Source organism: Chelmon rostratus, chromosome 11 (assembly GCF_017976325.1).
Source record: "Chelmon rostratus isolate fCheRos1 chromosome 11, fCheRos1.pri, whole genome shotgun sequence".
NCBI classification, from domain to species: Eukaryota; Metazoa; Chordata; class Actinopteri; order Chaetodontiformes; family Chaetodontidae; genus Chelmon; species Chelmon rostratus.
In genome coordinates this window covers 22,017,822-22,044,360 of record NC_055668.1, presented here as the reverse complement: position 1 = coordinate 22,044,360, position 26,539 = coordinate 22,017,822, and the positions used below count along the sequence as shown (strand labels likewise).

The window sequence follows — 26,539 nt, the reverse complement described above, 5'->3', positions numbered from 1 at the left end:
CTGAGGAGGAAAATCAAATATTAAATCACATTAAATGACGTTTCACTGAAGCTACGGCACAAGTTCTGCTTATTGATTAACATGAAAATCTGGATTTTTTAAAATTCTTTAATCTTTCTCTTTAACACACGTTAGTTTGGTTCCGAGCTGACCCTTTAAAACACCGAAGTCACACAATAACACAAACAAAGCAGTGGCAGCCACACAACTCCTGTGTTCTGTGAGATAAAATTACTGTTTTTGCAAAAGGAGTCTGGTGGCTTTGGAAGAGCATAGATGGGTGACGGTGAGGTAAAGCAGCGGAAATATTCTAATTATATCTTAACACGTGTTGCTGCTGCTCCAGTCCACATCAGTTCATCCCTCAGCTTCAACTCGTGATGCAAATTAAAGCCCGCACACAGTGAGACGTGTCACTTTTACACTTTATTGTTTAAAGTCGTTACAAAAAAGTGTTTGCTGGAAACATTCTTTGCTTTCGCCTTTACAAGCACAAGGAGACAGAAGAGGAGGACGAGCGGGTGGAGGGAGGCGGGTGGGGGCGGACTGACGTACGTGTGTCTGTGTAAAAACGGGGGTTGAGATAACAGTACAGAGACAGAGTGCAGCCCTTACTCACACACTTTATCCACAGAGTCCAGGAAGCAGAAGTGGGTGAAGGAGAGGCAAGACACAACACTTTAAATCCAGAATAGACTTTTTTTTTTTTTTTACTGATGAGGTATCCTCAGAAGTCCTTAGCGCTGTGTGTGTGTGTGTGTGTGTGTGTGTGATACAGGTCATGGTTTGTCTCCCTGAGGTGAGTTAGTGTGTTGCAGTCCAAGCACTGGGGTGATGGAAGTGATGGAGAACTACTGTGTGGACAGATGAGCAAACTGAAAGCTGCACACACACACACACACAGTCATCATGAATGCAGAAATTAAAATCACACACACACACACACTACTGGTACCTGCAGGAGGTGTGTGCTGAACGTGTTGTGGACAGTTTGGATGTGACTGATGAGTAAAACTGCTTCACTGATGGGAAGTTTCTACAGCTGGAGTGTGTGTCTCGTTTCGGCGAGTAAACGCTGCAGGATGTGTGTGTGTGTGTGCGCGCGCGTGCGCTGTGCTTTCACAAACATCAGGACCGTAGTTTTGGTTATTTCTTTGCATTCGTCTGTAGTCAAGCTGAAATAATCGAACCATGAGGTCTGTTTAGTCGCTGTTCGCGAGCTTTCCATCACATCCCACGAGGAGCAGATGGAGTTTGGGATGCAGATGTTCGGATTTGCATTTTTTCTGAGCGCTTCTGGTTCACGATGGCTTGAAAGTGGAGATTTTTTTTTTCTTATTTTAATTTTATTATTTAGCAGTATTTATTTGTCTTACAACCATTTCAGACAGAATGTGATGATTTGCAAACACTGAAATCTCATATTTAATTGAAAATAGCACAAAAGCAAACATTTCAAATGCTGAAACTGAGAAATTCATCGTTTTTGAGAATAATATCCTCATTTAGAATTTGATGGCAGCAACACGTTTCAATAAAGTTGGGACAGGGTCATGTTCACCACTCTGCTGCATCACCTCTTCTGACAACACTAAGCTTTTGGGAACTGAGGAGACAAACTGCTGCCTTTTTAAAAGCGAAATGTTTGCCATTCTGGCCTCATGTACAAATTCAGCTGCTCAGGTCGGGGTCTCCTTTGTCATATTTTATGGCTCATAATGCACCAAACATTTTCAATGGGTGCAAAGTCTGGGCTGCAGGCAGGCCAGTTTAGCAGCTGGACTCCTTGATTACGCAGCCCTGCTGTTGGAACACATGCAGAGAGTGCTTTAGCATCGTCTCCCTGCAATAAGCGAGGCCTTCCCTGAAAAACACGTCTTCTACTCATTCAGCATTAATGGAGCCTTCACACGTGTGCACAAATGCACATTTTGACTCGTCAGACGGTTTTCAGCGTTGTCCCTTGCAAACAGATTTCTTCAGATGACATTATGTTCTGCAGACAATGGAAACCCCAAATTCTTTGCAATTTCACATTGAGAAACATTATTCTTAAATTGTTGCAGTATTTGGCAGCGCAGTCTGTCACAGAATAGTGAACGCCTCCCATCTTTACTTCACAAAGACTCCCCCTCTCTGGGAGGCTCTTTTTATACCCATTCAGGTTCCTCACCTGTTGCCCGTTAACCTGATTAACTGTGAGATGCACCTACAGGTGTTTCCTTTCAGCATTTCACGGCTTTTCATGTCTTTTGTTGCCACTATTCCAACGTTTTAGAAACGTGTTGCTGGCATAAAATTCTAAATGAGGATCTCATTTTAAAAAACAGTGACATTTCTTAGTTTCAACATTTGAGATGTTGTCTTTTTTAAATTAAATATGCGGCTTCAGTGTTTTGCAAATCATCACATTCGGTTTCTTTTCACACAACATTTTTTCTATAAATGAAACTCCAGGCCTTTATGTATGTATGCATAGTTTTAAACACATGTACTAAGCATGATCTTGTCTGTTCATATGAGAAATAAGTTAATCAGAGTTCTTGTGATTGAAAAACTATAGAAAATGAACCAGGTTATTAAGAGGTTAACTTTTCTCTGACTGTCTGGTTTGGGAGGACCTGCATGCAGAGACCATATTAACCAACCGACAGGCAAAAGTTTCTGTTTGTTGTTTGACCGTCTCACAGAATTAACATTAAATTAAATTACAGGCCTGTATTTGGGGTCTACGTAGTTTAAAACGGGATATACTTGAACCATATTTATCAGAAATTGATCTGTTGGTGACACGTCAATACAGCTGGTGAGCTTAGCAGTCACCAGTTAAACCACTCCTGCAGCTTGTTAAACCACAGTAAATTAAACTCTCTTAAACTGTGATTTTGACATAAAAACAATCGTTAAGCCCTAATGATTGTGATTAGAAAGCCATGATATTTTGTACTCAATCACAGAGTTAGTCACCCCTGAAATGCTCCATGGGGGTCCACTGTTCGGAAAGCCCAAATCGATATGAAGCCATGATGAATACGCTCACATCTACAGAGAGGATGTTGTAGCTTGAAGCCGTGTTTGTGTGTTTGTGTCATCAAACCTGAGTCAAACAGCTACAGTTGTCTTTTTCTTAAATGTGTTATGTTGATGTTATGTTGCTTCATGGATCAGGCGGATGGGACTTCCTGCACAGGTGCACTTCAGGTGAGAGGAAGAGAATCAACACACCATTTAACACCCGCTGTTGCATAATTATGTAGCCTGGTGTAACGCAGTCGGATTCTCTTGCAGCTCGGATGTCTTTTCCTGAGAATCCTTCACATCTTTCCTTGACCTCATGACGCTTTCCATGGAGGTCGAGGGGAAGTGTTCAGGACCTCAGCCCATGACTTTAAAATCACGCCTGACATGCTGCAGTAAAGCAGCTTTTTTCAAAATAAGCCTCTATTCATAGCTGGCTGGAGTGACAGTTTTCATTTAAATGTCCTGTAGAGTTAAAAACAGTCAGGATGTTGCTGTAAGATGCCAAAAGTTAATTATTTCTCAGCTCGTTGCTGAGACTGATCAGGATACTGTAGCTGGCAGAATAATGATCATTATTCTTGCTGTAACTGTGCAGGTGAGCCCCAAAGAGCACTTTTAGCCACTTTAATAACATCTTGTGTGTTCTTATCTTACCTCTGTGCACGTTTATATAATGGAAAGTATTTGACCAGGTCTAGTTAGATTGTGTGTGTGTGTGTGTGTGTGTGTGCACGATGTGTGACATTAGCTACATAGCATCATGGCTAACTTGTGATCACAAAAGATTCACTCACCCACAGAAAAGCTTCACTTGGACTTTAAAGGGAGGGAGCAGTCGCTCAGGCTGCCTGAGCCTTACACAGACGCCAAGAATACTCAGTTTCCCATAATGCTTTAGGAGGTTTCCGTTCCAAATCTATTGCTTTGAATGTGAAAAGGCCGTGGCGATGCCTAATGAGAGTGAAGTATAACTGAAGGGTTAACACACAAAGTGAGAGCACGCCAGAGGACGGGGTGTATAAATACGACAAACAGATGTGCGAGGTGAACATGGGGGAAAGACACAGAACGAAACCCTCAGAACACACCTAGAACTTTATATCTGATTAACAATATACTGTATTTCAAATTAAAATGCTAAATATTATTGAAGTTAGACATATCTGACAGATAAAGGATGAAGCGATGGTTCTCGGGCCATAAATAAACATCTTTGTTTAAATTAGCTCTAAGAGATGTACACAGATGTATATTGCAACAATAAACATGGATTAAAACCGTATGTCTGCGCTACGGTGTGTTAGTACTTCTGAAAAATACTGATGCTGAACGTTCTTTCCGAGAAACAAACAAAAAGTTTACCCAGCAGTGTTCTTTGTTTGGTTTTTGTGTCTCTGGTTTCACGTGAAAATATAGAAATCTTTGTTGTCATTCATGAAAAAGCAATACAAAGGTCACTTAAATATGAGACAGCGACAAAAAGTCCAGGAGAAGGTTTATATCGTAACCGCAGAGGAAGGAAAACAAATCAGGGTCGCTCCCGTTCTCAACGCAGGGTCCAAACAAAAAAACGCCCCGCTCTGCCTCACCCAAAGGATGCTGGGAGGTCTCCCCTGCTAGTCGAGGGGTCCCTGGAAGATGAGTCTGACGTAGCCCTGCTCACCAGTCAGCTGCTGGGCACAGAAGGGGCAGGCGGCGTGGAAGGTGTGTGTGCCGTGCGGCAGCGGGATCTGACTCCAGAAGGCCGCCGTCTTCTCTGAACAAACGTGGCCGCAGGGGTTGAAGGCGTGAGTGGGCGGGGCGGCGTCCACGTAGAAGCCCGCCTCGCAGCCCAACCACAGCGGCACGTACGGCCCTTTCGCTCGGCACATGGGGCACTCCCTGTGGCGGCCCTCCCGGCCCTCCCGCTCCTCCAGGTGGTTGCCCCAGTTGTGGTAGCCGTGCACGTGGCCACACTGGAGGTAGACCCAGGGCTGCTTCTCGTCCGGCGTGTCTTTGCGACGCATGGAGGGGAAGGCCAGCGTGTTGAAGCCCACGGGGCACTGCGGGCGGGCTGCGTTGATCTCCTGCCGCAGTGCCTCCAGGTGTTTGAGGGTGGGAGTGCGCGACAGGCCTTCAGCAGTACGCCACAGCAAGGTCGCGCCGCAAAGGTCGATGAGGGAGCCGTCGACCAGCTCCTGACTCTCAGTCTCCACCTGGAACAGAAGAGGTTACAGAGGTGAGTATAAAAATATAAACCTGGAGCCAGGATTTCAGAGACACTGAGGCCCAAACAGGCCTCCACTCACTGATCAAGAGAGAGAAAGAGTCAACATTTCTGGAGATCTAGAAATCTGTTATATTCGGTGAAATGTAGTTTTCATTTAAATTTCTCTGCTTGATGGTCTAAAAGCTCATTTTTAAGATAAAACAAACTTTACTGATCCCATGCTGGAGGAAATTTTGTTGTTACAGATAGCTACAATAAAGGAGACGTAGAAAAAGAAACAAATAGAGAATAACAAAAGATATAAAATAAAGTTAAACTATATATATATATATATATATATACACACTATTCTGTATATATATATATATATATACACTATCCTGTATATATATATTATATACAAAAAGAGTATAAGAATTATACTGCCTTAATGAGGATGGCTCAGTTTCACAATGGAAAATTCTGTTATGCACAAGAATAAGATATGTATAATAAAATACAGTGTTTTTTTACTATTTCATGGTAAAAAAACATAAAACAGTAAAAAGAAAAGATAGCTGCACAGATGGATGCTGGATGGATTTTAGCAAATGTTAACAGAAATAATGGAGTAAGTTTCTGTGGGTTTCCTCTCCTCCACCAGGAATGACTGCTCATTCATATGTGTATTTCCTACTTTTACCATCTGCATCATAACTTTAAAATACAAAATGTAAACTGATTCAGGATAAATTCCCAGAGACAATACGCAGGACGTGACCTTTGTTTCCTCCGCTGCAGCCTTGGTTAATATTCATCATGTGGAAAATGTTTTCACACGATAACAGAAAAATGCAAACGTCATGATGCCTTCAGATAAAGTGTTGGGAGATCACCAAAGTTATCATGACTCAAACCTAACGGGGACCATGAATGTCTGGACAGAATTGAACAGACATTTCCCATCTGTCTGAGTCCCACTGCTGCCTCAGCTAAAAATACTCATAATACATTAAGAGTAAGATGTTCAGTTTATGAAAAAAACTAAATAATGGAAATAACGGAAAATGAAAAACTTTAGGCCGAAGCGTCAAACATCTCATTTCGTGCAACAAAATACACAAAAGCAGGCGAGTTTTCTAAATATTCCTACTTATTTTTAAATCCATATTGTACTGATTCCAGCCTCTGTGATGTGACCTGCACTGTATGTACCTCGCCACACCTCTCACCCAATGCATGCTGGGATAGGCTCCAGCCCCCTCCATGACACTGAACAGGATCAATAGTTAAGAGAGTTGATGATTGCTGCCTGTATCAAATGTGGAGCGCTGATGATTGTAGTGCTTGTCTGAGCACAGTAGGTGGCAGTGTAACACTGTTTCAGCTCCAGCTCTCTCTCAGACAGCTGTGCGATTCAGGGACCTACAGCTGGAGGCAAGAAGACACGAGGAAGCTGACAAAATGACGACAGCGGGGGGTGATGGTGCAGTTCTGAGGCTCGGTCAGATCAGACACAGCGGGGAAATTCCAAGTTTAGATAACCAGAGGACGACGGGGAGGGAAAAACATAGAGGAGGGAAAGAACGCAAAAACAAACTATTTTTAAAAAGTGATACACAGACGAGAGGAGGAGCAGCTCTCAGGGTCTCTGCTGAGATCATTCGTGCTAACGCTGGTGCTGAGGTCACCAAGCGTCTCGGGGCGAACACGTTTTCTGTGGCGGCAGCACAACACACCCACGGGCTGATGAGTCCCTCCTGGTGACTGTTTTTAACCTTCATTTATCCCGCAAAGGTTCGCCGAGCGCATGTGTGCTCTTCGTGTGTCTCACACAGATGCAGCAACACACACATTCACACCTGCCCAGTAAAACCACAGTCTTTCTCTTGCTGGCCAACCAGCCGTTCAGCTGGAACGGGTGAGAGTTCAGCGTCTGGCTGGAGGTAAGCTGTTGTTGTTGTTGTTTTTCCTCCCCTGCTCAGATTTTACAAGCTGTTTAGCTGATTTCAAACCTGCGGTTTCTGGGTCTGCTACTCAAATCAATAACCTGCCGCCACGTCAACAAAGACATGAGAATATGACAAAATGTCATCAGTATGTGACCACAGTCAATATTAATGATCTGAGCGCTCCGGGTGGTTTCAGTCTTTGTCAACTCTCACACAGCTTTAATTTCATTACACAGAAGTGAATCATTTATCAGCACAAAAGCTTTTCTTAAACACAGCAGGAGCTCAGACACTGTACTCTGCTCATTTATTATACTTATACAACAGCAACTATAATAAATGAGCAGAGAGTGTGTGTGTGTGTGTGTGTGTGTGTGTGTGTGTGTGTGTGTGTGTGTGTGTGTGTGTGTGTTATGATATTCCTAATTATGCTGGCTTCAACCTTGTGTCCATCTGCAGGAGGGCACCCAGCTGCCCTGCTGGCAAGGCCGAGCGAGTCTGTCCGAAAACTGACAGAAACCTGTACACGATCCATCCTCACTTCGCAATAAATATTAAATATCACCCAGTGTTTACAACTTCACGACAAATAAAAACATCCTCTGCAACAGAAATGTTGCTTCTTCTTCTGCTATTTTCAGTCTAAATTCTCATGTCTCAGTAGGTGTCATGTTTTCCTTTAAACAACCCAAGGACAGGCGAGATTACAAACAAGGAGGTTTTAAAACTCAAAATGCATTCAACAGCACACCTCCCATTAACACACACTGACAAACACACACACACACACACACACGCACGCACACACACACACACACGCACGCGTTAGCTCAGATAGCTTTTTGGCAAACTTGCTGAGACGACTCCCTCCCAGCTTCTATTTAATCAGAAAGTCCTTCAGCTGTTGACCTTCACAAGCGCAGGGCAGTTATCCCATTTAGAGCGCTGCATGCTTCGCGAGGCATCGAGAGGAGGGTGAAATACACTAGATTACAAAGCCGAGAGAGGTTTATCTAAAATTACTGCATACTGTTTAAGTCCACCTGAGAATAAAAACAGTGTTAAATATAATGTCAATGGATGTACAGTCACAGTCAGCTGAGGGTCGTGCTGATGTAACCGTGCTCTAGCCTGCATGTCATGGGCAGACAGTGTATTGTTAGCCTTATTGAAGAGTAAAGGACCACAGCAGCATCTGACCGGACTGAAGCTGGTTTACGTGCTGTTAAATGTGCTGCAGCTGGGCAGATAATTACCCAGCAAACTTTGCGTTCGCAGTGAACTTTTCCCCAGTGAATGTTTGTTTGGTGGCTCGTTCAACAAGCTGAGGTGCAGGACAAGACGTGTTCATGTTTGTAAGTTACATAAGAAGGAGACTTCAGCAGCTGGCACATGTGCTGTGTAGCTGCTGTCTGGCTCTGTGTGACCGTCTGCCTCAGACAAATAAGGTTTAAAATGAAGCCATCTGATTGGCTGTTTTCATATACAAGTGCAACTTCTCAGTAAGTGCCGACTTAATTCTAGCTTTACATCCGCTTAATAGTACCAATACAATACAACAAACAAATATAATCCTTCAAAACATATGTGAGAGCATCAACCAGAACCAGAACGACTCAGACTCCATGACTGGCCTTCACTCGTGTGTGTGTTCAGCATGAAAATTAAGCCCCATCATGTTCCCTCACCGTATATAATGAAAATAGGTGCTTTCCCATAGCCAACAATCTAAATTGTCAATCAAGTGGGAAATAATGAGTGGTTTCTATAGTGGTGGATAGTGCACAGGCGGTTCACCCTCTGGATGGTGGAGGGCCGCTCGAGATAAGAGAGCTGTTAATTTGTGCTGCGCTGGAAAGACCTGAAAACAGGTGGGACACCAGATAAAGAGACGGATTAATGTTAGAACGGCGGACATGCTGACTGTGTGCTCCTGGTTGATGATTTGCAGTTTGTGGGAGGAAAGATGGAGGACTAGAAAAAAAACCCCCAAAGACCTAATTAAACACACGACCAGCAAACTAAACCCAATCGGACAAATGCCACAGGTGGCCACGCTGACGAGGCGGCGGGCACGTTATGATTGGCTGAGAGGCCCTGACGTGAGCCGGAGGATCCCCTTACAAGGTCCTGTTACACACGGCTCTGACAGCCGCTCCTGTTGCCATGGAGATGGCATCCGGATAACCTCCCGGTGATGTTCAGCTTTGACTGACCTCCCGCTGTCTGAGTGACAGCGTCATTATGTGAGTGTGAGAGAGTGCGAGTGGGAAGGAAACAAAGAAAGAACGACAGAAAGAGGCTTTTTGTTGTCACTCAATCACATTTTTTGTACATTTAAAAAGAAAACGGTCATCCAGCTGACACTTTGTCTGTGGTGACAAGCTGCTTCTATCAGCAAACGCACCAAATGACAATGTAAAAGTGCTCATAGTGATGAACCTACACCTGAATTTGCAGCTTGATGGCTTTAGAGTGATTTTCAGTTCATTGGTTGGTTTTCCGAGCTCTGAAATCCCTCTGTACACCACTCGCTCAGCACCAAACAGCAAACAGACACAGTTGGCGACTACCTGATGAACGTAGTGGAGCATTTAGCAGCTGAAGAGCCAGATATTTCCCTCAGGTAGAGTTCAAAAAACAGAGCTAAAAGAGTGTGAATACTGGACTTCAGATGGACAGAAACACGAATACAGATGAAAGCTAGTGTTGTTTTGTAACCGCTGCATGTGTTAATGAGCAGCTTTTTGCCAACAAATTCATCATATGGCAATGTTTCTGTGGCCCTAAGTGGACACAAAGTTCAATTATTGCAGGTTAATGGTGATTAGCTGACAACTATCAGCTGCCTGCATGACAAAATGTCTTTTCTCAGTGAGGTCATCGCCATATGACCTTCTTTAAAAAAAGCCAAGCTGTTCTCACGTTTATAAAACCCACATTTCCTTTCCAAAGCAGCATTGTTTTTATACACGGTTAATCTCAGAATACTCTGTGAGCACAGCCTGTCTGACACAGACAAAGCTCCTCAGTAGTCCAGTGTGTGTTTTGAATGTTCCGAGCACACTGAACGCACCACGTGTCCTGCATCGTCTCTCACCATCTTTCCTCGCTGCTGCGCCGAGCGGGTCTCCCGCAGGGTGAAGACGTTTCCGCAGACTGAGATCTCCCTCCAGACACCCGGTTTGGAGTCCTGGGTGAAGCCGTTTCGAGGGTGCATCACCAGCACGCCGTTGGTGGTCAGCCCGTCCATTTGACCATCGGACGTCTTCCACTTGGCGGCCTTCTCCTGAGGGAAAGAGGACATTGGTGTTATTTGTCATTCAGTTGTCAAACGCTCAGATGCTGTGTTGTCAGTTGTTCTGATTTATACTGGGACTTGGCAAACTCAACCCCAAACATCTGAACTCAACATGGAAGCAAATGGAGTAGTGGAAAGTTGCCTCTTCTCTCTCGACTTGTTTCGCAGCAGCATTTTGTTGTAGACGGCAGACCGATGCCAAAACGTCCTTGTGACAAGCTGCAGCTGAAAAGTGAGTCATTTCCTCTTTTTTCTGTTGAGCCTGTGTGAGCTCAGTGTCACTTTGACAGGACACTACTTGTTGTCCCTCTGCTGTCATGACAACAACAAATCAAGAAGAATGATGTTCTTCTGACATTAAATGAAAAATAGATTAGAAAGTAAATGTCAACATGATCGGGAAAAGAAAGCAGGTTAAAGGTTCAGCCCGGGGAGTTTCATCTTTCTATCCGCCCTTATTTTCCTGTATTTTTATATTATTATATTATTTTGTCCTTTCATCTTTCTGCCTTTTACCCTCACACTCGCCTACATGTGTGACAAGTACCAGATGAAACACAGCTCACCCCGAGGAAGATGTTCTTGGAGGAGTCGAAGCCTGCGGCGTAGATGCGTGCGGTGTAAGGCGGCGTGCGCTGGCACTTGATGCGGCAGGCGAAGCGGGAGATGGTGCTCTGGACCGACTGGGTGTCCGCGTTACTCTGGCTGCCCGCCACCGTGTCCGTCACTACAAAGTCTATGGGACTCTCTGTCGATCTACCGATCTGTTGAGGAGAGATGGAAATGTGTTTCATACAAGTTTCAGACAAGATATAGAGAGACAGAGAGTTGTCAACAAGCATAACTGCTATAACATAATACAATAATCAATTCCCTCTGGAGATGCTAGCTGTAACAACAGAATAACATATATATATATCAATTCAAATTTTAAATATATCAAGAATTAAATAGGTAGAAACATTCAGTATTCTTTCATCAAAAATGTTATGCCAAGTTTTTTAGTGCAACACACCTTGAAGACAAGTTTTCAGCTAGCTCTCATAAAACCTACTGAGGACATTCTGTACCATGATGATGGGTACTCTGCCGCCCCTGACAGCTACCTGCATCACCACTGTACCATAATCACGGTACAGGACGGCCTCCCGGAGCCTTAACGCTATAATCAAGCAAAGAACAGGACGACTTTGGAAAAAACATTTTGAAAAATACTGTGAGAGTAACTTTTATAATCCGAGAACACAACCTTTTGTCAAGGCCTGACTGAGACGAATGATGCATCGCTGATATTACATGTTGTTTTACTTATTAATACACGGCCCATTTCAAGAGTTAATGAGCTTTGCTAATGAATGTCAAGTGATATGATTGACAGTCACTAAATGGACACTGTGATGGTTTTCTCAACTGCCTTTTTTGTAAGATTGAGAATGAACCTCTGCATTTTCATACAGATGAGACCGATACTAAATTTACTGAGCCAACTATATATTAAATTACTGACCCAATCATATCATCATGAAGACTGTAAGATGCATGTTTTCACCTTGACTTGAGTGACAGAAAATAATTTTGCTGCAACATCAACATCATTTTTCCAGCAACTCAAGCATACTACACAGAACTGAATATCAAAACTTTGCTGATAGTTGGGTTTGGGGCTTCTTACAGGAGGTCTAATGTAGCCAAGGAGTCAGTTAGTTATATCTATTCACACTTAGGTAAACTGGCACCATTAAAAGTATGCTAAATTAGCTATTAGCAGTTCCTGTTTGCAGTCCATCCACAGATGTACAGACAACTATCACTGTATTACTATGATGCTGAAGAAAACTTAAAGACTTCATGATTCACAGCCAACTTCTGCAGTTGAAAGGAGTGTCTTTTTCCTATGACTTCTAAGTAGATTTATGGATGATTATTTGCAACAGACATCTGAGTGTGAGAGAATATGTGTCTGTGTTCACATTTGACAGAGTTATGTCCGACTCTGACGAGGCGAACAAATTTTGACGCAAATTGCAGCAATTGGCGCTAAAGGTGTTAAAATACCTTAATTGCCTCCATGAGCTGTGCGTCACAGCTGGTGCTGCCGCTCCAACTGCTGACGGTGCTGGTAAAGCCACATGCATGCATTTTCGTCCCAGACAGATGAGGGTGCACAAACTACACAGCTGATCTCAGACCAGGTTTACTGATTACGACATAATTCCACTTGGAGAAATCCAGTGGAAAAAAACAAGGACTGGTTGTAAAACTCCAGTCCTGGTGGTAAAAGCTGAGGCTTGTTACCTGGAACATGTCTGTATTGCTGTCATGGGTGTACTCCACCACCACCGTCTGGGCTCGAGACAGAGTGTAAGAGATGCTGTGCTGGTCTTTGTTGCTTATGGCCTGATGGGGCAGAGAGAAAGGGTAGATGAAAACAGATAAAGAGACAAAAGTAAAGACCTTTAGATGCTCTCAAATCAAACCCTTCACCTAAAATATGCACAGGATTGAAGCTGAACATGCTTTATGGCAAAAACACCTCTGAAATCTGCTCACTGACCCTTATAGGGAACAATAGAAACACATAGGAAGGGTGGGGTGGGTGAAGAGTTCAGTTATGTAGTCACTAGCTGGACTTCACACAGCCTCAACATCTTTTCAGTCAGTCAGGACCACCCAAAGCACAGAGGAGAACAATCACTCTTCGAGACTCTTAAATCGCTGCAGCTAAAAGCTCGGCCTCTGTGTGTGTGTGTGTGTGAGCAAGAGAGAACACAAAAGTGTGTGTCCACAGAGAATCCGTGAAGTGCAGATGTTTCAGCAAAAAGCAATGCTCCTCTCACACACACACGCCTCACGATCCTCTGCACATTTGACAGATTTTGGATGATTTCACGGCAGACTTACAGCTGACGACGGAAACACACGGACATTTGCTTCCCAGGACTTTGCTGGAAAACACTCGGTTACCCTCCACTGGACCGCAGACATTTGTGTCTCTTATAAACCTTCAGCGCACTCCAGTTAAACGCTGTGTAAAAACCATTGTTCGAATGCCTTTTAAACACGGCTTTGTACCTGCTTGTTTTCCCTTTTTCTGCTAACTCAGTGAAGCTTTGCTGGACTCTGTCCTTTTCCTGTCGTGTTGATGGTGTGTGTGTGTCTGTGTGTGAGATACTTTAATATAACAGAACAAAAAGCAAACACAATTTCACAAAAGGCCTTTGGTGCAGCAGCGCAGGTCAGATCCACTGAACTGGTTGTGTTTTATTTGATGTTGTCAGACAAACAAAATCATGCATCTCACACAAAGACGCCCTTTGTTAAGAGAAGGAGAAAAGAAAACCATTTTCTAACTGATGCGTTTGTATTTTCGTCATCATTCTATATATTTACCATATACTTCACCAACACTACAGCCTCGAAACTCACTTAAAACATATATCAGCACATGAGGAAGATTAGGACTGAAAGTGCTGATGTGTAGGGTTTCGATGACTGCAATTGTGTGATCTCTGGGATGACTAAATGATATTGTGTGTGTGTGTGTGAGTGTGTGTGTGTGTGTGAGAGATTCACCTTGGCTGCCTGTGGAGAGCAGGCGACGTGAACTGTGCTGGGTTTCACCCCGTTTGCCTTCGGTCTCTTGCAAAGTGCAAAGCGGCTTTTACGTCGGCCTCGGTCCCCGTTGGGCAGAGAGCCATTGTACCTGCACACACACGCACACACACACACAAACAAACACATTAACACACACACATACATACAGAAAACAATAGGGCATTTTAGTCTGAGCAGCTGTATAATACGCTGGAAAAACAGTCATTATGGAAAATGCTTGAGGCATTTTGAGGCACTCCTTCCATGCCCCTAAGACCACATTCACCAACACAAACATACACACACACACACACACAAATAGCAGCCTATACTTTTCATACATGCTTTTTCTTTTTACAAAAGCACATCATGTCCCATAAACAACAAGGCCCTCCTAACATATCCCCAGAAAGGCTGAGAAAATAAACACACAAAGAGACTCATTTATCCTGATACACGGCTGAGGAAAGGAGAATAAACAGAGGCGTTCCCTGCAACAGAATGGAGCCTCTGTGACTCCCGACAACACTGACTGTGCTGTTGTGTCTCTGAGTGAGTGAGTGTGTGTGTGTGTGTGTGTGTGTGTGTGTGTGTGAGAGAGAGAGAGAGAGAGAGAGAGAGAGAGACTGTGTGTTTTGCTTAATATCCTAAGTAAGAAAACATTCAGAAAACATTAATCATTTCCATCTACTGTTCAGCATATCAACAGCGTGTGTGTGTGTGTGTGTGTGTGTGCGTGTGTGTGTGTGTGTGTGCGTGTGTGTTTTTGAGAACTGACTTAAACTGTCTGCAGCTGATCCATCGCAGTGCTTGGAAACCAGGAATAACAAAAAGTAGCATTCATAAAAACCAAGCTATCCCATTCAATACAGGAGAAGGTACTCATTGACAACAATCATATAAAGTTAGATGATTAATGAAAGCAAAAGGAGTGGATAGGTGTAAGAAAGAAATTAAAAGGTGCAAAGTTTGATTTTTTTTTTGCAGATAAGCCAGCACCAGTGTGAAGTGATATTCCTGCTGGCAGAACCACAGCTTTATAAACATTACCACATGCATAAACACCACTCATTACTTTAACATTGTTATGACATCCAGAAGCCACATAAGTTATGGACTCCTCTGGCTTCCCAGTTAAACTGCAGCTACACTCAACTGCAAAAAATACAATGTGATAGCACAGGAAAACACAGCAGGGACATGATCAGAGGTTAAATTGCTTAAATTTTGCCATGAATTTTGCAGTTTTCAGGTAATGTTTCTGATTACTGTGTAATCTGTGTAAAGAAAACAGCAATTCAAACTGCTGTCTTACAAGTTTGCAAGTGATCTTCCTCTAAAGTGTCTAAATATCAAACATGACATAAACTTTCAGAGCATGTATCATTACACAGAACTTTTCACAGCTAACTTTTAAGGTTTCAGAACCTTTCAGAGGTGATAAACTCTAAACAGAGACAATGTCAAAAATGTAGTAATCAAGGGTTCATTGTTTTAAACCCGGACTGCAGACGCATATGTAATGTCTGAAAAGTTTTCTTTAAAGAAGTTCACATGAAAAAGAAAAAAAAGAGCAAACACTGTGACTACAGCAGAATTAGCCATGCTGCGCAGGACCTCAGCGCAGTTGGAACGTGTCTCTGACCAATCAGACTCTTGAGCTGAAACCACCCATTGTACTGAGTCCAGTAAAGACGACACAGACAGGTTGTAAGGACGCCCAGCCTGCAGCGAACTACTTCTCCGAGAGAGCAAATCTGCTGGGATCAAACAACGCCGGGAGGGTTTATGAGTAACCATGGTGAGAGAACAGAACCACAGCAACGTTTGGGAAGAGTAACCATGGCAGGAGTGTAACCATGGTGAAGTTTAGGCCGTGGAGAGAGAGGAGAGAGGGCAGGGCATGTCTGCTGGAGAGAGCTCAAAGTGTTGCTGGCAGTTCAAACCCCTGTTCCCATAGTTAGCAGTAATGTGTGAGTGTGCATACATGTATTCAGACATTCTCAAAACAATGGCAGAAAGGCCAAAGGTCAGCAACAAGTTAGTGTGTGTTAAAGTGTGTGTGCATACACAGGTTGTTCATACAGTGAGGCAGGAAGAACCAGAGTTAGGAAAAAGTTAGTCTGTGTGTGCAAGACACAAACTGTGTTTTTCATTTCCTACAATAAGCAACAAGCACAAGTGTGTGTATGTGTGTGTGTGTGTGTCTGTGTTTGCCTGTGTTCCCACCAAGCACTAAAAAACTACGGCTCAGTGTGCAGCGACAAGCTTCCATTTATACAGTAAACCTATAAAATCATAAAGACAGGCTGTGTGGGTAATTACTGCCTACGACTGAGTCACTCTCCGTGTCTCTGTTTACATGTGTTAACATTACAGGATTCTTTGACTAAAGGCAGAGGCCACCAAATACATCAAAGTTTGTTGTTGTTTCAAATATACAGTGCAAAAAAAAACGAAGTAACACTTTATGTTAAGCTACACGTACTCACCATTAACCAGCTGTCTATTTGCATGCATATCAGTAGCATATTGCCCTTTATTAGTCATTATAATGCACTTATCAATCCCTTATTCTGGGGGTTAAGGTTATTAAGAGTTAGTGTTAGGTTATCAAGATTATAATTCATGTACAACAACCTCTTTACTTACTACTGATAAGCAGTAATTAAGAGATTATTGAGGGAAAACTCTAAGTAGTTGCAGAATATCATTATTCAGATATTCTGCATATGGCATTAATATGCACGCAAGTAAGCATCTAGTTTAAGGTGAATATGTGCACTTTAATATGTAAATATTTAATGTCAGAATAGAAAAAAAGTGGAAGTGATATAATATTTCTTCATATTTCTTTCAGCTCCATCTCCATGCGTGAATATATACAGTTCTGTGTTAATCATTAATAATGTTCATCCAATGCAACCCAGCTGCTCTGTGCTGCACTGTGCTGCACTTGAGGTCCATGGCATATGTGAGGATTCGACACATGAGAAATGCATAAACGTACATGTGGACTCATATAAGAATAATTAATATGTTACTACAGACGTATAAAGACAGACAGAGATGGATTTGGAGGGACGGTTGTTTAAAGAGTCACATGGATGTCCAGTGCGCCTGTAAACAGATCATCCCCAGAGACACTGCAGCATTCCTCTGGATTAGGCCATTAGCATCAGTGGGCTTCAAACATGGTAATGTTGGACTGGGGTGAGCAAGGAGGTCAGACACAGCCCTGTGCTGTGTGTTGATGGGGTTCTCCTTTAGTATTTATATGTTCTTAGTCACACATTCTCAATTAAATCCAAGCACTTGTTTGAGCCTGCTGGGAGAACCAGATGGGTGGAGTTTACCATAGCTGAGCAATTTAGATAGCACAATCATGATCTGCACTGCCTTACAAGTAATGTCCCACACTTGTCCTTTACCTACTAAAGTAAAAACAACCAAATAAGTAAAGTTGTACTGTTACTAACATTATCAGTATTAGGACTTGTTTTTTTGTCCTCTCTGACACTGGTTTGAAGTTTAACTGGTACTCTTTCACAGGGTTAGCCTGGTTTCAGACTTCTAAATCATTGTCCATATCTGTATGTCGCCAACTGAAGTGAAAAGGAAATCAGTCTGCTTATCAAGCATTCCATTTGCACCTGGTATTAAAATGCAATCTGTTTCCGGCACGTTATCCAGATAAGGTGAAACACGTTAGTGCAAGGTGCAAATGTGTTGTGAACGGATCATGATGGGATCTGCATGACCACATCTGGACCGAGTCTGGCTCGCATTGTGTTCAGATCTTAAGTTACAACCTGCTGGTATCAGTACGCTACATAACATACAGAGATTTGTTTTTAATTAACATAAGACTTAGTTTGTTGTTCGAATTTAGAGAGTGAGCAAGGAAGAGGGCTGAAAGAGAGGCACCTCCGATTACTGATAATACGTCTAATCTGAGCGATGAAAGTACCAAAGATGCATTATTCAACAAGACTGCATGAAAAATGAAAGCAATATGATGGGAAATTAAGGTAATACAGTAAGACTGTGTGCAACAATGTGTGCTGCACTTTTCTGTGCTGCTGTTAACAAGGCATTTAATTTGTGTCCTCACAGAGTAGCCAGTACTGCAACACAACGGGACAAACTGATGCAGTATTTTTTAAATAAATAACTTCATGTATTACACTGACAAGAGGAGACAAATAATTCAGAATTTGTCGTAGACAGCTTTTCATAAAGTTTAGAAAGTTTTCCCCAACTCAACAACTCAAAAATCTGTGATTTTATTAAGGGAGTCTGGAGCTGATCTGCCACCATCTCAAATTATTCACATGCAGGTTTTGCTCTGGAGGACAGAGATCCGATCGCAATGAGGACAACAAGAACGCATTAAAAATACCAGGTGTAAATGCACAGGCAGGATCAGATTGTTTTATCACCCAGACAATGTATCTGGATACAGATACCATTTTAACATCGGGTGTGAATGGGATGAAGGTGACTCAATGATCACAGTCTCGGCATTGCACGGGGAAAATCTGATGTGAAGCAATACGGCCTAAAGGCGCATGTTCATGACACCTGTGACCTGAATACCGCGAGCTGGTCTCCTAAGATGGTCTCTTAACATGCTAGTTTCTGTATTGTGTGCACTTTAATCCCACACGTCATGACTCAGCTTTGGGATTTAGGATGTGTTCGTTCTGCAGGTGTTTCCAATAGTTTGGTTGTGAGAGCTTTGGTGTTTTTCTGGATTGCAGCCATGCCACGACTACCCTGTGGAATCTCTGATCACTAGTAGCACAATGGGTTATGAGTCGGCCTCAGTTTTGTGTATAGTGTGCACATTGACATAATGCATCTTGGTTTCAACTGCAACCTCAGGGTCATCCTCATTCACGACAGGGTCCTGAGTAGCCTGATGCTAATGCAATAGATCACTTGCAACAAATATCATGTGTGCACCTATTAAGATTATGCTCTCAATGTTAGTAGCTGTGGTAACAGAGCATACTGTGTTGTCATGGCCTTACGTGACTTTTGTACTGCATAAATCACAGGTTATTGATGGTAAACAGGCTGTCCTGCTGAGTGATGGATTCACTTCCTCGGGGTAGGTCAGAGGACAGAGTATGGTACCAATGTCAGGGTTAGAGGCCACACACAAAACATCCTGTAATCCAAATGAATGTGTTCACTACACTTAGAGCAGCCTTACTTTTAGAACAGTAACCTTCTATTCATGCCATCCGCAAAAAGTGCGCCGACTGACCTTTTAAAAAGGGTGGCTAGACCTAGAATCAAAAACTAGGAGCGGAAAAAGAAGAGCAAAGCGGAAAACTGGGGTTCTCCCTTGTAAAGGCATGGAACTGCGTTTACTGCTCACTACGTTTTTCCACTAGGGAAAATTTCCACGGTCATCTCCCTGACAATACCCGCTCCAGCACAACCCAGAACAACAAACTGTGAGTCAGCTGCGACACCAACTGTGTGTGTCTGAGTGAGGCATGAAATGTGTGTGTGTGTGTGTGCTGTACATGCACAAGAAAACGGGTGTGTGTGTGAGTGTAAGGAGTCTTTCCGACATCTGCATTCCTCTGTGGAGTGGGCTGGGACGGGGAGTGGGGTGGAATAGCCCTTTGGGGAATAAACAGGAGACAGATAGCTAGAGGAAGTCCTTCACTGTCAGTCATTGTTGCAGAAAGTGTGAGTGTGTGTGTGGTTATATGTCTTCTATGCTGAAGATGCAGGGTGGGGTGGGAAGGTTTTTCCTACAGCTGAGTATGTGGACTAGAGTCTGAACAAATCTCTGGAGGGAGAGGCAGCCAAGGTGTTTATGATGAGCATCCGGCGCTGCTCCTGGCCAAAACTGATCTCATCTAGTCATACACCAAGTAATGTGGTTCATGCCTTGTTCCAATGATCCGTAATTTCAACTCTGGCCGAACAATCTTATCAGTGCATGACCCAACTGGACTAAAATACCACAGTTGTTGATGGTGTTGTATGAAGCAGACACAGACAAAGTGTTTCTAAATCTTCACTGCATATTCCCGCAGGACGCTTCATCAACAGCTCTCCTCTCTATTTCTCTTTGTGCCATCTTTGGCATATAGTGTAAACAGACAAATAATAAAAGTCACATCAAATATACACAGAACTGTGTGCTGCACTGTGCTAGGACTGTGCGTCTTTATCCTACAATTTAGGCTTTAGTGATGTATCCTGGTGCCTTAAAGGAACCTTGTGGAGTTTTCTAGTAAACAAACAAACTATATTTATATTTGTTTCTTACCAAAATGCATCGTGTGCAACTTTGAGGTCTATCAAACATACCAATTGCAACTCCCTCCTCATAAAATATTTGCAAAGCCGTTTTTAAAATATTTTAAATCATAAATAGTTTAGATCCATGTTTACTTGCTAGCAGTCTTCTTTCTTGCCTTTGTTGACACGCTGCTATGCTTCTTTGTGCATTATAACTGAGACCGGCATTGTTGTGTGTTGAGTGTGTGAGTCTTGTCCAAAACTATCAAATTGCACATTGTCAAATTTACAGCTAGGAGGTGGATTTTGATTTAAAATGCATGCTTCAGTAACGGTGTTCAGTATGTGCACCGCCAGAAGTCTAACCAGAAAACACACGAGTAGGTCCCATTTTCATGTGCAGACTGAATTCTTCCATCGAACACTGGGAGTGTCCAGACTCACTGGATCGAGCTCGAACAGTCAACAGCTGTGACCAACACATTCAATCATGACCAGCCATGACTCATAGATCCAATATGAAGACTAATATGCTTGCAACATAAAGTACCTGAGAAATCAAGACATTTAAACCTGCAATAACTGAGCGGAACCACGATGTAAACACAACACTGGCAAATCTTCACCTTTTCAGTCGATACGGTGAACTTGATAGCAAACAGTTGCATATTTACCCATCTAGCAGTAACCTTTATCAATCACTCATTTGGAGTCATGTGTCTGACCACCTGATGAATGTCCCGCATTCACTCTCTTTCAGCTCCGCTTTTGGTCTCCACCACCTCCTGAGGGGAATATCTGGCTCTTTAGCTGCGAAATGCTCCACTTTACCCACCAGCTAGTCGCCTATTGTTTCTGTTTGCTGTTTGGTGGTGAGCAGGTGGTGTAAAGTGGGTTTTTAGAGCTTTTTCGTGACGCTATGAGAGCAGTGAGAGTGAACCAAAACAGTGAAATGCTAGCAATCAAACAAAACATAAAAACAACCTTATTTTTAGGTTGACCAGAGTGTATTTTTGACATTTCCTGAGAGATTTGTTTATGCAATGAAAAAAAAAAAAGATATTTGCATGAGCATCTCACCTGCAGCACGTTTTTCGATTGATATGACCACTCTGAATAAAAACAGCAGTTATGGAAAAAATAAAAATAAAATGAGGCTGCATTCGCAGATGATCTGGATGAAATAACGATGTGCAGTTTGTTGCTCACCCCAGCACAATGAGCTCTCCGTACTTCACTGGCACTTTGGTGGAGGAGGTGGTGGAGATGTTTTCCTGCTCCGGGGAGTACATTGGGCACGGCTGATTGAGGCTCGGAGGAGGAGGGGAGGTGAGATCCAGCAGGGCGAGGGAGACAGGAAGGGGAAAGGAGGGGAAGGGAGGGGGGAGGTGCTGATCGAAATGGAGCACGGGGGAAAGGAGGAGAAGGAAGGGGAAGGGTCAGCTGAGCCTCAGCTCCACCCTCTCATGCTTCATGTGTCCGTCTCTCGCAGCGCCACTTGTCCTGCCCTGCAGAGTGACAAAGACAGGATTAACACAGAGATTAGTGTCTTTACTCAACATGGAAGAATCAGGATTCGCGTACATTTTCATCTTAAGTACATCTTAAACTTGTGTTTTCCAGATTTCAGCTGATGTTTACTTTCAGGGTTTTTTCACTGTATTTTAAGCTGCTGTGCAGAATTGATTTTGGCATCTGTAAAGCCTTCAAACTTGTGGAGCTGCTATTCAAGATAGACCCATCAATGCAAGCCCTGGCATTTTTTTAAATGCAGGGCTATTTGGGTGGGAAGTCAGTGGGGGATCAAATGTTTGTCACTGTTCTAGCAGCTATTACTGGTTGCTCAGGGGTTTTTCATGGGCAGGGATGGGACCTCTAGGACATCAGGCTCCTCTTTGACAGATAAAAAGAAGCGAGAAGCACATGTCTCTTTTCTACTTCTTCCCCAGGTCAACTGTGTTTGCAGTGACGAGGGCCACAGTACAAAGGGTGGGGGGCATTTTAAATCATGAGAACAGAAAATGAGGAAAGCAAAACTACTGGTTTCAGCCCTGCGTGGGCAAATTTTAACTAAGATATTTAGAGCCCCTTTAAATTGCTCAGTGGGTACAAATGCAAAATCCACACCTATACATTTCAAATATAAAGACCGACTTCCGAACACAAGGGAAATGACGAAGGTCGAGTGCACATGCGACTTACTCTTCTTGCTGAGTGAGGTGTCTGTAAATGCTGACTTCAGAGAATGACTCAAACACACAGACACACACACATCTTTCTAAATACACAGGAAATAACAGCGAGTAGCAGAGAAAGACAGCCTGTGTGAGAAAAGAAGGCCTGAGAAAAAGGAAGTACTTCCTGTTACAACAAGCTAAGGACAATCTTAACATTATGAGTTCGGTTTTAACTCATGACCCTCTCTCCCACTCGCTTGACAAAAAAAGCAGAATGTAAATATGCTGAGCTATCTGTCAAAAGCAGGGCAGAACAGAGACAATACCCCGTCGCTTCCAGGCAGTCCTCCTCATATGAAGCTGAATATTTCTCCTACAATTCCCAGAGTGCCCTTCTGCTAAGAGAATGCAAAACCACACATGAATAAAGCATAGGAAGTGTTTTGATGATGAGTGGGAATGGGGGGCTTTGTTCCTAAACACTCTCACTGAGCAGTGAAGAGCAGGAAGTCTGATACAGTCCCATCAGACCGAGTGGGAGAGGTTCATACAGAGGACTTCCAAGTGAATACTTCAGACATAATGTCAGACAGAAGCGTTATTCAGTATGGATGAAGGTAATGTTTGCATGAGCATTTGTGAGGCATCAAGAATGGAAAATATACCCTGTATTTCAATAAGTCGTTCGAGCTGAGTGATGGATGTAGTTCATGGTTGGAAGGTTTGACTGCTTGCATCACCAGCATTGACTGAAATCATCCACTTCAACTCTGTGAATTTCACTGACGCCAAATATCCCATGCCAACACGCACATCTACATACACCTAACATGTGATGCCTGTCTTCAGCGTGAGCTTCAAAGCTTTACCAGATGTCTTCTGACTGTCTAGCAACAACCAACTGGAAAAACTCCCCCAAAACAAACTTGCATCGTTTCATCACTCACGTCAGATTTAGGTTGGCATGGAGATTGCAAACAGAGGGAACCTGCTAGCCTGGCTCCGTCCAACGGTTACAAAATCAGCCTTCCAGCAAGACCGCTAATCAGTGGTCTTAAGCTCTCTAATTAACATCCTATCTGTCTAATTCGTTCAAAAACCAAATTGTAAAAACAATACATAATCATTTCATGGGCAAAGCCAAGCTTCTGGCTGCCGGCTTATACTTAATGCAGCTGACGTCCTGATGTCACGTCATTTTTTAGCTGCAGTTGCTGTTGTCTAAAACTTTCTACAGTGTTTGCTCCTCTCTGTCCTGCTGTTATTACAGACTGATGTCTGGCTGAGCCACAGCCCCTTGACTCACCCATGGACTCACCTCTTTTGTCAAGCCGTGACATTTAGCCTATGAAGGTCTGATTTATTTACGGGAAATGATGCTTGTTAAATACAAAAAAAAAAACCTGAATAGGCAACAAAACTAGATCATTTGTATATTTATGTGAACATATGGAGTGAACCACACAACACACTGATGAGTAAGACTATGTTTCGAGGCTGACTCTTTTTGCTATTCGTTATTACCAAATGTCAATGGGATTTTGAATGTGTTTTAGTGAAGATGTGGCTTCACTTTGGCTCTTCATGGTCAGATATGAGAGTAGTATCGATCTTCTCAGCTAAATCTCCACCACAAATGAATACATTTATTTAATAAAATGTCAAACTATAACGACTTTAATTGTTCTTTTGATTGTTTTCTGTGATCTAAACTGCATGAAACAGTATGCACGCTGCAATACTCTGAAGAAATAAGCACAATACTGGCTGATACCAGTACAATGTGTTGCCTCCACCCCTACAACACCAATCTCTCTGACTAGTCTGTCAATCACACCTCCAGCCCACATGGTCGGTGGAGTCCTGCAAAGGAGGAACCTCTTTGCACAATACTGTAGGTGCATACACAAAAAAGTTCCTACTCAGAAACAGGAAGTTACAGGGTGTTTACACAATCACAGCTTAGCTTGGGTTGACCAGTGTTGATACACTGTGGTCGATGGTGGAGTTTCCATTTTAGGTCCGGTGAAGCTACAAAGTCTTAACTTACAGATTATCTGATGGTGAAAAGCTTGCAATAGCACAGGAGACTTTACAATAAAGACAACTGATCTCCATGCATCACTCTTAAGTTTTATATTCCAGTATCCGAGCACACCGTTATTCTGACAGAGAGACAACATGACATTTGCATGGAGAGTCCTTCAGAAGTTGTCAAGAACCTCTACATGTCAATATATGAAAGGGAGGACATAAATAGAACATATATATCCTGATGCTGATGTTATGCTATGCACATCCTGTGTGCAGCCATGAAGTATATATTTAAGACCCTTTCACATTGTTCTCGATTTAAAATGTGTCACATAGAAATGTCACCTGGAGACAGGCTTCTCATCTGACCCACAGAGTTTAAGCATTAGCATCATCTTATATAAATTAGCTACACTTTGCCATGGTCTGCTAGCGAGAGTCATCATTTTAGCGACAAAATCGATGGTCGTCAGCTAGAAATGAGAAGCCTGCTTTTTTTTTTTGTTTGAGGAATCAAATTTTGATGGTAAATCTGCCACCGTTCACTATAAACTTCATATTTACAGTGCGAAAATGAAAAAAGGGTCAATTACACTTAACCAACAAGACAAGTTACTGAAATGTACACATGCTAAAAAACCAAAGGAACCGTATCATGTAAAAAAACCACTCTTTTTTTTATGTTTTGATTATAGGTGAGAGGTCACATGTTGATACTCCAAATAGCTTATTTAGTTTCAGCTGGCCTCTTTTAAAGTGTGAGAGTGCCCTGACTGAAAACCTACCTGCTCATGCATCCTAACAATCATACAAACTGTTTCACAGCCTCACATTTGAAGAAATAACACTTTCAGTTATTACTCACACCCCAATCTCTCGCTCCCGAAGTGTTAACATTGTGTTAACAATAGATCTATATTCAGCGCATCACACCACAGCATCAGTAGAGCTGTGAACTATAAACAGCTTCATCACACACAGTGAGAGGGAGGGGGGTACGGGTGAAACAGCGGTGGCACAGACAGAAAATCACATCAGAGTTCAACACATGTAAATTAGAAAGGTTGTGAATCTTTTCAGATTTTTCTGACGGAGGACGGTCGGGTCCGGGTGGAGGGAAGGATGCTTTATTCTGGATGGAGGCAGTACAAGCAAAATGGAGGACCTGGGAGAGTGTGCAGGAAGAACGGGGAGGTGAAGACGGGTGTGTTTGAACAGCAAAACTGGACGTAAGCCTGAGCTCCACCTGCTCCACTGACAGAAGGGGTTAATCCCACATACTCACACACACGCAACAATGCCAGTGCATACTAAAACACTATGCTCTGAATTGTGTGCATGTAAAATCCTCTCTGTATGCTCACACACACTCACACACACACACACACACTCACACACACACACACACACATACACACTCACATGTGCTCAGTAGTGTCGAGGGAGCTGTTGGCTGCCAGGAATTGATTTTTACCTATGGATCCAGACACTGAGGACCACAAGAAATATAGCCCTCAGTGCGGCAGGTCCTGGTCTTGAATACATGTCCAGAGTGCTGAATTATCTGTTATCAAAAAACAGCAGCAGCCTCTCCAGAGCACGTCTCCCTTATTCTTCCATCACAAACAGTCTTCCTTCTTGCTTTGTCCTGTGGAGTTCAAGGACATCAACTCACCCTACTCAGTCTCCCTGGAAAACATGTTCATACGGGACCACTACTATGCAGAAGAGTCTGGGCTGGTGCACGCTAACGCTGGACTGGGATTTCCATCAAACTACTGATGTCTGTTTTAATATTTAAAGCCCCACTAATCGACATTTTATATTAGGAGTGATTACCGGTGGTGTGGAAGCAGGAAACATTTTGAGTGGCCGCTATATTTTTTTCGATTCAAACTTTAATTTCTCCACTTAACACACTTGGGCTATGCTGTGCAGCAACCCATGTCAATTGTTTCAATGGGCAAAAACATGCATTTTCTCTTTAAAACCATTGCTAAAT

The 26,539-nt window shown here is 42.9% G+C and overlaps 1 protein-coding gene across 1 annotated transcript in view; it reads right to left on the bottom strand.

Moving 5' to 3' along the window:
* Nucleotides 1-1,503: 1,503 nt before the first annotated feature.
* The window catches only part of peli1b (pellino E3 ubiquitin protein ligase 1b), a 45,551-nt gene continuing 20,515 nt past the window's right edge, over nt 1,504-26,539 (bottom strand). Inside the window, exons 2-7 of the mRNA XM_041947695.1 lie at nt 21,536-21,834; nt 14,036-14,165; nt 12,758-12,859; nt 11,029-11,226; nt 10,262-10,450; nt 1,504-5,216 (exon numbers count right to left, since the gene is read on the bottom strand). Of these exons, the coding sequence (XP_041803629.1) occupies nt 4,638-5,216; nt 10,262-10,450; nt 11,029-11,226; nt 12,758-12,859; nt 14,036-14,165; nt 21,536-21,618 (1,281 nt within the window). The 5' untranslated portion in view covers nt 21,619-21,834 and the 3' untranslated portion in view covers nt 1,504-4,637. The remainder of the gene's footprint in view (nt 5,217-10,261; nt 10,451-11,028; nt 11,227-12,757; nt 12,860-14,035; nt 14,166-21,535; nt 21,835-26,539) is intronic.